General features: G+C 40.9%; 1 protein-coding gene across 3 annotated transcripts in view; it reads right to left on the bottom strand.

The window, feature by feature from the left end:
* Window positions 1-343: 343 nt before the first annotated feature.
* Window positions 344-12,474, bottom strand: part of LOC141759422 (cullin-1) — a 30,836-nt gene continuing 18,705 nt past the window's right edge. The window contains exons 7-23 of one of the 3 annotated variants that reach the window (XM_074621474.1): window positions 11,773-11,936; window positions 11,487-11,649; window positions 10,119-10,249; window positions 9,642-9,701; window positions 9,410-9,517; window positions 9,048-9,154; window positions 8,453-8,501; window positions 7,923-8,054; window positions 7,684-7,801; window positions 6,440-6,516; window positions 5,914-6,032; window positions 4,861-4,966; window positions 4,718-4,765; window positions 3,216-3,298; window positions 3,023-3,128; window positions 1,441-1,554; window positions 344-1,216 (exon numbers count right to left, since the gene is read on the bottom strand). In XM_074621474.1, the coding sequence (XP_074477575.1) occupies window positions 1,136-1,216; window positions 1,441-1,554; window positions 3,023-3,128; window positions 3,216-3,298; window positions 4,718-4,765; window positions 4,861-4,966; window positions 5,914-6,032; window positions 6,440-6,516; window positions 7,684-7,801; window positions 7,923-8,054; window positions 8,453-8,501; window positions 9,048-9,154; window positions 9,410-9,517; window positions 9,642-9,701; window positions 10,119-10,249; window positions 11,487-11,649; window positions 11,773-11,936 (1,766 nt within the window). In that variant the 3' untranslated portion in view covers window positions 344-1,135. The remainder of the gene's footprint in view (window positions 1,217-1,440; window positions 1,555-3,022; window positions 3,129-3,215; window positions 3,299-4,717; window positions 4,766-4,860; window positions 4,967-5,913; window positions 6,033-6,439; window positions 6,517-7,683; window positions 7,802-7,922; window positions 8,055-8,452; window positions 8,502-9,047; window positions 9,155-9,409; window positions 9,518-9,641; window positions 9,702-10,118; window positions 10,250-11,486; window positions 11,650-11,772; window positions 11,937-12,474) is intronic. The other 2 variants (XM_074621475.1, XM_074621476.1) reach the window with 2 other exon arrangements.

Here is a 12,474-nt window from a genome sequence, read left to right as displayed (position 1 = left end):
TCCCCCACGTCCTCCGACCGCGGCCAACACTGTTTAACAGACGGGCTTCAATAGATACAACCAAGAGGTTTTGGTGCTTCGGTGTAGCTTGAGTTGGAGTCTGAGTCTGAACAGCGTAGCCACACTCGAACGCGACACCGAACCGGATTGATTTACACGTTTAAGAAGTTACAAACAGTCCCTCTAAAAAAGTCAGAATTATCCCTTAATAATTTTTCCATATTGAAACACATGAAAGACCCTCTTTAAGTTCACCCAGTGAAGAAAAGGGAACTAAAACAGCAGCTAGACATAACTAGATATAAAGATACGGGTGTGAACAGAGTCTCGGGAGAAGCGGGCGTTGAGAAATCTTTCCTTGTTTTTATTTATCACACATTTAGAAAATGAACCACACTATACAAATGTCCACCGTTCAGTAATGAAACAGGCCTCCTGCATGAACCCAACCGACCTCAAACCAAAACTGAGACAACTTCAGCAGATAAAGAAGCATCATGGCGGCTCTAAACTCACCACCTCCACCTCCTCCTCCTCCGGTTCAGTCGCAGACTTTAAATTACAGGACCGGCGTCGATTTTCGTGTCGTCGTACGGTGGACTGCGTCGGCTGCCCAGTGACTCGACTTTTATTTTTACTTTTTAATCTTTTTTTCGTGGTCACTGTGGTGCAGGTAGGCAGTAGCATGCAGAAACCTTTGGATGCGGCTCTCCTCTGATTGGCTGTAGGCTAATTCATTACGTTTGCGCTATGTAAAGAAGGGAGTAGGGGTTGTTTTTTCCTCTTAGAGTCTGTGGTTGTTATTTACAATATGACAACAAGGAAGTGTGTTTTGAGTCCTACGGATGGGACGGGACAGGCGAGCGTGTAGACGGGGTCTCCCGGTCTCAACAGGAAGAAGGGGGTGTTCCTTCATCGCTGAAGGGAGAGCACAAAGTTCACACCCTCCTCCCCCTCAGGTTGGTGGTTGGTTGTCATATCAGGGCGGTCACATGGTCAGCGACACACTCACAACATGTCCGCCGCTCAGAGGGATCCTCACTTTATTACTCAGACATAAAATAAAAAAAAAAAAAAAAAATGAAGATAACAAATAAAACTGAGGAGAGCCGGCGGGTGGGAGGGAGGTCGGCGTTCAGGCCAGGTAGCTGTACGTGTCCTTCTCGCCGTCCACTCGCTCCAGGTACTCCTTCTCTATCAGGATGTCGATGCATTTCTGTCCACAAGAGGGAGACAGAACACAAACATGAGGCGGAGAACACAGAATAAAACACGTCTGACATCATTCTACATTTTTCTTTATGTCAACAAATCCCATGAAAAGATAGGAATAAGATTCTCAAGCTTTTAGTGTTGGTTTTGGGATTTTCATGGCATTTGTTGACATTAAGAAAAATACAGAATATCACCAGGCCATTATGAAGTGTGTGCGTGTGTTACCTTTATGACGGGGACTCTGGGTTTGAATCGGGACGACAGCTGGTTCAGGACTTCAGCCAGAAGCTGCTGGTGCTTCAGGACCTTCCTCATCTTCATGATCCTCACTATGGCAGCCTACAAACACACACAGGCCATCAGTACTAATTCAACACAACATATTTATTATACATTCATATTTCCATGCAAGAAACACTGACAGCTCTGTTGTTTTTGTTAACTGAATGTTAAAATTATATCTCTCAGCAAAAATAAAGATATCTGTAAAAACTGTACCTGAAAATCTTGCAAAAATAAAGTCTTACGGAAAGTAGAAAATAATATTAATATTATATATATATAAATTATTTACTGTAAACTAAATGCAATTTTTGTGTTTTTATTCATTTAAAACAACAGTGGCATTATGTAAGCAAACTGGCATTTAAAAGGCTTAAAATTCTGAAAATGAATTAATATTTGTTATGATCAGGACTGAAGTTGGTTAAAAGATTTAACTCAGTGAAAGTAGAAAATTATATTATTATATAGTATTTTTATAGCAGTTTTAGTAAGTTATCCTCTAAATTAACAAGTGGGAGTTTTTTTTAATCTGCACAAAAAATGAAAATGCATCAAAATCAATGTTGTTGCTAATCATTGACATATCCCAGACTGTTAAAAAATCCCCCCAGCATTTAGTATACAGAAAATAATAAAAAAAAATTCTACATAAAAACAACAGTGGCATTATGTAAACAAACTGGCATTTAAAGGCTTAAAATTCTGAAAATTAATTAATATTTGGTAGTTATAATCAGGACTGATGTTGGTTAAAAGATTTAACTCGGTGAACGTGGAAAATAATATTAATATATAGTATTTTATAGTAGTTTTAGAAAGGGGATACTTTTGTCCTGAGATAATAAGTGGGAGTTTTTATAAAATATATAGAAAAACATAAAAATGCATCAAAATAAATGTTGTTGCTAATCATTGACATATCTCAGACTGTGAATTATTTTCTGTATACTAAATGCAATTTTTGTGTTTTTACTCATTTAAAACAGTGACATTATGTAAACAAACTGGCATTTATAGACTTAAAATTCTGAAACTTAATTAATATTTGGTAGTTATGGTCATGAAATATGTTGATATACTAATATATAGTATTTTCTTATCAGTTTTAGGAAAGGGATATTTTTGTCCTCTAAGGCAACAAGTGGGAATTTTTTTTTAAATCTGTACAAAAAAATATAAATGCATCAAAATCAATGTTGTTGCTAATCATTGACATATCCCAGATTGTTAAAAAATTCCCCTATATATATCCCCCAAAAAACAGTGGCATTATGTAAACAAACTAGCATTTAAAGGGTTAAAATTCATAAAATTAATGAGTATTTGGTAGTTATGATCAGGACTATAGTTGGTTAAAAGATTTAACTCAAAAAGTAGAAAATAATATTAATATATCATATTTTTATGGCAGTTTTTAGACACTGACATTTGTCTTCGAAGGACGTCAGAGCAGCTTTTCCAAATTGCTGAACAAGGTTAAATATTGTTTAAAAAAGCTGTTTGTTGAGGTGTAAACCGTCACCTGAATGAGGAGTTTTCGATCCTCCTCGATGTTCTTGTGAGTCGTCTCCTGCTCCTGTTTCTGCTCCGTCTTCATCGGGACGTTGATATTAACCCTCAGTTTCTTACTGAGGTGGAGGAAACAAGATAAAGTTAAATAAAAACCGTCTGTAAAGCTGGACACGTTTGAAGACGTTTGTTGTGAAGCTCCTCACTTCTTGTATCCGAGGAAAAGTTTGATGACGGTGTCGGGTTTGAACTCCACCTCGTCCACGTTGGCGTTCTCGTCCTCCATCACCTGTCGGACAGACAGACATCAGTGAGGCTGCTGATGTGAGTGATCTGAATAGAAATTTATTTTAACAAACACACTGCACTATTATGCAAAAGGCCTTCTGTTTCTTTCCTTTCACACACTCTGGTTAAATACTGTGACTTTGTGATTATTTTTGAAAGATCTTTGAGGAGAGTTGGTTTCAGTAAAAGGTCACCTACACGTCTGCTACTGAGAATAAAAGAAGAATTTGTAATTTCACGCCCTCTGGTGTCCAAAAGGAAAATAACAAATACTGTCAGGACAAGACTTTGTGTCTTTATAGCCTTTTCCGACATGGAATATTTAACACTGCTGGTTCCATCTATCTGTCTGTTAAAGTGGTGATTTCTGTCTTTCAGACAGAGGAGACTTCTACATTAATGAGGGAGGGAGAGAGAGAGAATTAAAGACAGATGAGGGAGAGAGACAAAGAAAGAGAGAGAGAACACAGAAGAACAGATTACTCATGGAGGCCAAGCTGTGATCACTTCGTCATAAAAGAGAGGCGGAGACTGAATCGCACTTCTTACTGTACTGTGAGGAATAAAAGGATGTGAGGGAAGTTTTCTTTGAAAACATAAATAACATTCTGATCTATCCTTTATCCATCTCCCAGATCCTCAGAAACTGCCATTTTTATGTGGGGAGAAAAATTAATGTGCAACATTAGCTGCAAAATACACTCACCGGCCACTTTATTAGGCACACCTGTTCAATTGCTTGTTAACACAAATAGCTAATCAGCCAATCACATGGCAGTAACTCAATGCATTACGTCATCTAGACGTGGTGAAGACGACTTGCTGAAGTTCAAACCGAGCATCAGAATGGGGAAGAAAGGGGATTTAAGTGACTTTGAACGTGGCATGGTTGTTGGTGCCAGACGGGCTGGTCTGAGTATTAAACTGCTGATCTACTGGGATTTTCACGCACAACCATCTCTAGGGTTTACAGAGAATGGTCCGAACAAGAGAACATATCCAGTGAGCGGCAGTTGTGTGGACGGAAATGCCTCGTTGATGTCAGAGGTCAGAGGAGAATGGGCAGAGTGGTTCGGGATGATAGAAAGGCAACAGTAACTCAAACAACCACTCGTTACAACCAAGGTATGCAGAATACCATCTCTGAACGCACAACACGTCCAACCTTGAAGCAGATGGGCTACAGCAGCAGAAGACCACCCGGTACTAGCAAGGTGTACCTAATAAAGTGGCCGGTGAGTGTATGTTGACTGTTGTATACATGAAGAGGTGGTACAAGCTCTGTAGATGTTTCTGATTGATTGCATCTGTAAAAGAATGTGTGTTTAAAGAGTATTTGTGGTGGATGTCTGAAGGAGGCTTAAATACGACTGAACTGACCGAGCAAAAGACCAAAAACAGGATCAGTTGTGTTACTCACCAGCAGCTTTGATTTTAACAAAATCTGCAGAACTTGAACCAGAATGTCCTGAAAATAAAATAAAATGTCAGTTAGAGGAGAAATTAAACATTGAAGCCACCACATGTCATATATAAAGAATAAGAGTGTGAGGACGTGCTCACAGTTTTGATCTGTGTGCTGTCAGTGAGCTGCTGGACGGTGTAACTGTCCTCTGTGTTGTACTGCAGCAGGATGGCCATCTGGAAGGTGGAGGCCTGCAGCGTGTACCTGTAAAAAACAACAACAACAGGTTCAGTATGAACCGGCCTGTTCCTCACAGCTGGTCAACAGAACAAGTATATCTGACAAACATGATTCACGATGAGAAGAAACAACCTTCAAATAGCTTACAGTTGAGAAATCAACACAAGCAGACGTCAACTCTGGTTCATATTTCTAGAGCCGCTGAAACAACATGCTTCAGTCATGTTTTCTTAGAAATGTTTGTTGGCTGTAGGGCTGAACGATATGAGGAAAATGTGCGATCAAACAATCCTGTTTCCCTCGTAGACGGTAACAGAGTAAACAGAGGAAGTTGAAACACGTCTCCAAACTTCTACTTTATACAAACCGCTAGTAGTGATAACGCTACGCTGAAGAGTTGCTGTGTAGTTGGTTGCACCAACAATAAATAAAAAAAAACGCTGATATCTAATTTGTTCCCCTGCCTAAGAAAGATATAATGGAGGGTCTTTATGACTCCAAGCTATAGACCAAACCAGCATGGCGTCATCTCCGAGGGAAAGAAAGTCGCCGTCACAGGAGAGAAAATCATGAAAAGCTGTTGGCTAATGGCTAAATGATGCTGGTGACAGTGACTAGCATAAAATAATACAGTCATACAATAACGTTACGGCAGCATCAGACTGTCGTCTCCAACTAAATCTCAGCCTATAGATCAAACAGTTGGCTGTTAACACGGTTATTTACAGACAACACTCAGACTAATGGGATTCAATCAGATATGCAGAGATGTCTGGATAGGCAATATCCGGCTGCTGTGTTGGACGGGGGAAAGAGACATGACGGCGATCAACCTTTATTTATTAAGGTATCGCGAACGCTCAGGTTCAGGTAAGATTGCAAAATAATTATTAGACATGTGTACAAAACAAAAAGAGCTGAATTGCACTGACAGCGCCCTCTACCTGTGAGCTCTTTAAAGACACACTCACCTGTTCTTGAAGCAGTTGGTGACCAGCTCTCCTTTGGACAGGTGATAGAGCCAGGTCAGCTTCCTGCCGCTGTGTCTGCTGGCGTAAAACGCCGTGAAGCGCTGGTAGCTTCGCTCCAGCTGCGCAGAAAGAGAGACAAAGAGGAGAGTTCAGAGGGGACGGGTTCTCAAACTGAGGTCCAGGGAAACCTCGGGGGCCGTGGAGAAGGTTTGAGTGAGGTCTCCAGCTGAAGGAGGAGTATAAGATTTAGTCCTGGAAACTGCAGCCTCCTTCTGTTTATTGAAGACGGTTCAACTATGTCATCAACAATCATTAGTGACTGCTGCAGCAGGTCAACACATGCTCACACAGGTCTGAACCAAGTTGCAGCTACAAAAACAAATTTTTCCTCCCAAAGCAGGAACAGAAGAAACCCTTATTTCATGGATGCTTGTGCAGTTTACGAATCATGAAATAGATTTTACTCCTTAAACCTACTTTTGCACAGTGAGAACTGGGTTGTAAAATAAGTTGTTACTAGTCTTACCTCAGAAGGCAGAGCGAAGGTGCAGGACTGCTGGAAAGGCCAAGACCCGGAGCTGAGAACCTGGATACTGAAGTCCACTGTAAGACACACACACACACACACACACACACACACACACAGTTTCTAATCAAACGTGGGGTTTTTGTGATTTGACACACCAGAGTCCAGCATATTTTCCCTCATATTTTAATTCCTGTAATGTTTGGTAAGTGTAGTCTGGTCTGAGACATCCTGCAGCATGTGACATCAAAACGCTCTAAAACAATAAAACAATCATCCTCTCATAAGTCCCTTTCACACATGCACTGCAACCCTGAACTGATGTAGACATTACCCAGAGGAGGAGATGTATAGTATATGAGAACGCAAATGTCCAAATCAATCAGACTGGACATTAAACGGACTTTACCATGCCAGCTCCTTAGTACAAAGTCTGTGTAATGTCCCATTGAGCCCGTGTGTGAATCATTGTCTGGAGAATTCACAGCAAGCGAGTGGGCGTGTTGATGACGTTTCTATCATGTAGCTGGCACAAAACCGGAAGAAAATAAACATCCGAGGATGAAGAAGAAGGGTCATTTACATGAAGACGCCAACAAAAACGTCTAACTGGAGAGACGACTTGCTGGTAAAAGCTAGTTCACATCACACGACTTTAGCCCTGATTTTCTGCTCCCTGACAGTTTTTTGAGATCCCGACAAAAGCCCCAGATTAAGAGGCAAATCGGCGTTGGCTCGCTGCTCGAGCGTCAAGTGTGAACTACTCAAAGATGCTAGCCGAGAGGCTTGCCGATGCCTCGCAGACACATTCCAGATATCTAACAGGCTAAATATCTGGACCTGTCGGGGACTTTGGCCACGAGCTACAACCAATGAGAGCGTGAGACACGGGTTGAGGGGAAACCTGGTGGAGGAGGGGTCATCTGTGACAATAGGAACTTACTGTATGTTTTGCATTTGCAACACGGAGCAAAGTTGTTGTTGCACCTAGAGGAATAAATAGTAAAAAGCAAACCGGCTATTTTGTGAACACAAATGCCAACATCAGCAATAGGTCTTGTGCATGGTATCATGTCACACTGACCACAGTGTTTTTGCGTCATGCCCTGCCTCCTGCACGCTCTACCCAGGCGCCACCCCTTGCCTAAACCGGGGGACTGTTGTATCAGACTGCAGTAGCTAGGTGTACCTAATAAACTGGAAACTCGCTGTATACTCTAGTGCGTGTTTGTGTGTTTACTTACAGTCCAGAGGCTCAGAGTTGGTCAGGTGTTTCTTGAACTGTTCGTTCAGGTCTTTACTGACTCCGATGTCCTGGAACATTCGCTGCAGTTTGGACGTGTACTCGAACCCGCACGCTTGCTGCACGAGAACAAGAACAAAAAAAGAAAACAGATTCAGTCGGAGGTTTTGAGGATGCAGAAGCTGGCGGTTTAGTGTTGGATGTTTTCATGCAGACCGACTGTGTGTACGCGAGTCACACCTTGAGTTTGGAGATCATGCTGGCCTCTGCGTCGTCGCTGGCGCTGTTCTGGTGGACCAGACGTTTGGCCAGCATCTTGGCATAAAACTTCTGGAAAACATCTTTGTCCTCAATGTATTTGAACACAACCATCTGAGAAGAGGAAAGACAAAGATTCACATTAATGTACTGCTAACCTGAGTACACATATACTGCACTACAGCTGAACATACTTTACACTACATGTACTACACAAACACATACAAGTGTATTTTGACAATAAATGTGCATTTAAAATATGTACACATGATCTATTATTAATTTGTCTTCAATAAAAAAAGGTTTTAAGAAACGCATTTCTGTCCTGTTATATGAAATGAAACTGCAGACGTCCTACTACAGCTCTTTGCCTACAATAGATAACACATGAGTAACTAGGTCAGTGGTTCAGTGGTACTTTTCCAGTACAGCTGCTGCTGCTGCAACATGAATACAAACACACTGTATTATGTGTACGTTTGTGCAAACACACACAGGTCAAAGTGTCTCACCACTTGGTTGAGTGTGTCCTCCAATTCTGCCTCCTCTGGGTTTTTAGAGCTGAAGCAAAAACAGACACACAGAGTTTATATTTCACTCTGCCTCAGGTGGTGAGGACAGATCAGGATAACACACAAATGCTGCAGTGTGTGCTACGAATAAATCAGTGTCCCTTCAAATCCTTAATAAACAATCAGCTGTGAAACTATTAAAACCTGAAACCGCAGTTTATAAAAACAATCTAGACTCAAGGTCCACTTATTTTCTCGTTAAAGGGCTTTCAACCATCAGCTGATCAAGTTTGGTCAGATGTCATGAAACTGTAAATGTATAAACTTTATATTATTCTGAGCCCTTTTAGGACTTCCTGTCCATTCGACCTAGAAGTTGAGCTCACCAGCTTGTTCATTATTGATCCTGAAGACAACAGTTTGAGGATGAAAACCTTGAGAGGATATTGTTTTGTCAACGACAGAATTTAACTTGTTCAATACCCTGATATTTAAAAACAAAATTACAATAACAAGCACTAAATGTTTCCGATCGCCAAGGAACAGCGATCACATTCAGGTGCGCACACACACACACACACAACATTTCCCCTACCTCTTCTTCAGTAAAGAATCGCAGTATCTGGCCAGCAGCTCAGGAGATTTGCTGGACGACTGAGCCATCCTGGTGACGGCGTTGTTGTTGATGAACCGACCACATGCCTGTGAAAAGACAGAACAACCATGTTAGAATTACACCTGGAGAAAATTATTAACTTACAGTAAAGAAGTGTTAATTTCGGCAACGAAAACTAAGACAAAATATGTTCATCAACGACCTTTTATTCCATGACTAAGACGAGACAATGACGAGACGAAGAATGACGTCATTAAACACTAAAGGTGACGATATCAAACATGCTATATCGTACTTGGCTTGTACAGATGTTTAGATTCTCTCAGAGAGAGATTACCGACCTTATCGAGCGCTGCCACGAAGCCGGCATCGTTGTTGAAGGCAGACATGACCAAGGCGTTGTACTTCTTATGGACGTCCAGGGTGGTCTGAACGTACACTTTGGGGTCCTGGAAGAAAAAACACACACATGTCTTTTGTTCCATCACAACTTATTTGTATAAATTCCCTGCATCTTTCTCATTAAAAAAAACAAAAAACTTACTGACTTGCTTACACCTTCACTACTCTCACCTTCCTAACACAGCATTTACTGCTAATGTGGCTGAGCTGAGTCTCTCCTGACGACCTCTTCTTAGGCAGCACATGGATTTCATAGATACTCAATTCATTAAATTATAAATAAAATAAATAATTGTCCCTCTGGTGAGAAAGGACAGCGATCAGTATGGTGAAGACATAGTGACACTGAGCTTTCGCACTGCTGTCTGAATGCACAAAAATACTTTGACATTATATACTTGCACCAAAATAGTTTCGCAAAATGTCAACAAAACAGATTCCTGTACCTAAATAGCACCAGAAAAAAAGAAAGTAAGAACACCTAACACATTTTCATCTAATGCCTCCTTATTGTTAACAGACTACAAACTGTCCACACAGAAGGAGGTTTGGATCAGTAGCTTCCTGATAGTCGCCACATAAAGTATAAATAGTAATAGTAGGTAAACTAGTGAGGATTAATAATTGAGGTGAAGAAGTGGTCCGTACGTTGAGCGCGGCCTCTCCGCACTTCTCGATGGCGGCCAGGCCCTGGTTGTGGATGTGAGTCTCTAGAAGTTTCTTCAGTTCGCCCAGACCGTCTGTGATCCGCGACACCAGGTTGTACATCCGGCCCAGGTCTAAGAGGAGATAGAGAGAAACGACAGCGTTATAAGCAGGGTGAGAACTTTAGTCAATATAAAAAAAAAACACAAATGCAAAGATGTGCTGTTAAATGGAACAAGAACACCAAACTACCTCCTTGTTATCTGAGCTATCAGAGCAGCTACTGAGTAAAGTTAGATTATTTTGGTCTCTCCCTGGTCCAGTGTTCTAATGTCAATATTAAACTAGATTTCCATTCTTCATTACTAGCAGTAAGCTGCAAGTCCCCTCGTTCTTTTTTAGCATCGAAGAGAATGTAAAAAAACATGTAGGTAGCTTCCCATTTTCAGCCGACGGTGACTGTAACTTTCACTGGTTTAAATGACAAACGTCTCCCGAGGCAGATTAGATCATCGGTAGCTACTGTAACAGCGTGACTTTGATGCCTAACCCGCCTAAATGTCGCGATACTGATACTGAAACAATACCACATAAAAAACCTGAAATGTCAGGAAAAGTTTCCCGTGGTATTGGGATACTTTTTACGCATTACAGTGGGTAGGAATTTTTGTCTTGTGGTATGGTAGACCTATTTTGCATGCAAATTACATGAATAATATCCTAAAGGAAAAAACGAGCAACTCCTAACAAACTGACTCCAGATCAGCACGTAGCCTACACACAGGGACATGGGACACGGTAGTACTCGGTACTGATAAAATTGGATATAGTACCAGTATGATGATGACAAAAATGGAGCGGCTATTTAATTTGAATGCTTATAAGTTGGCTACTTTTGTTTCTGAAGCTTGGAAAAAAACTTCAGAATGGTTTATTTGTCTAGTAGTATTTGTAATTTATACTGCTACTCTGGTTTCTGCCTCTTTATTTTCTAAATTATGGTGTCTTGTAAGCCTGTTTGGGTTGGGCATATTATCTAAAATCTAATCAAATCAATACCATTTTTAACAGCAGGGTATTGTGATACCTTTCTAGTATCTTTCTAGGCTCTTTGAGTTTTAGATAATTATAACTTTAGTTATCTGCTAGATCGAATTAGATCTGATAAAAGATTCGAAAGGATTCTGATTTAAAACAATGGTAAAATCCAACCCGACACAGCAGTACGTTTTTGTTTTTAGGGATTCAGTGTCATTAGCTTCATTTCCACCCAAACGTTAAGCAGATTTCAAGCAAAAACAAATCTAACAAAAACATAATTGAGCAAGCAAAAATGTGACAATACACACAAAATAAAAATCGCAGGTTTACCTTCATTCTTGTCAGCATCCAGGAGGTTCTGAAACTCGGTGTGGAAGATCTCCAGGTGTTTCTCTATGAGGACCTGCTCACACTTCCTGGCCAGCTCGTCCTGGGTGGATTCATGGAGGTAAACCTGCACACGCCGCTGCTCCTCCAGCAGACGAGCCTCCGCCTGAGGAAAAAACACAAACATACAGTCATTTCTTTATTATGACAACATCATCACCTTCACTCTTTCACATAATCTGCCGTTCATTCATAACTGTGTGTAGCTGAGGCGGAAAGACCCGTCTACCTTCTTCATGTACTCGGTGACGGGGTTCTGCTGCAGGAACTCTGTGCTCTCACGCGTGTAGAACCGTTCTGTGTCAGTGAGGAACTGACATTCAAAGTACTCTTTGTACACGGACAGCGTGGGGCCTTTGGCGAAGGCGTCCTCCTCGTTCAGACCCAGCTCAACTGGAGAAGGAGGAGAGAAACAGGAGCAGGTATTAAGGTGAGGTGAACCATTTGATAAATATCATGTTCACAGTTACAGTTGATGATTAAACCTTTATCTGGTTGTGTCTAATAATTTCATCACTTAAGAGTTGTCAAGAGGAAGAACTAACTGACACTTCATGTTTTCATTTCTAAAAATGTAATCTAAAAAGTGACTGAAATATATTTTGTCTGTTTCAGGCTCAACTTGAGAGCAGCTGATCCAGTCAGGTTAAACATTATCTCATAGCTTGCTTAACAAAATCATTCAATTTGTATACATCCTGTATTTACTCGTATTGATTTCTTAATAATTCCTGCAGATGTTCTACATGAAATTAAATCTCGCAGGTAGATTTTCAGATCTGCCAGGACAGCAATGACCTAAAGTCAAACCTGATATCAATGTCCTCCACTGACTGATGACGGAGGTATATTCATGAGCACAGCTAGAGAAAGCAGGATTAAAGAGTGTCTTCCACATCAGGAGGTTTGCCTTAAGCATGAGGTTAAAGAT

Source organism: Sebastes fasciatus, chromosome 21, assembly GCF_043250625.1.
Source record: "Sebastes fasciatus isolate fSebFas1 chromosome 21, fSebFas1.pri, whole genome shotgun sequence".
NCBI lineage: Eukaryota > Metazoa > Chordata > Actinopteri > Perciformes > Sebastidae > Sebastes > Sebastes fasciatus.
The sequence above is the reverse complement of the archived record's forward strand: the minus strand, read 5'-3'. Positions and strand labels throughout refer to the sequence as shown.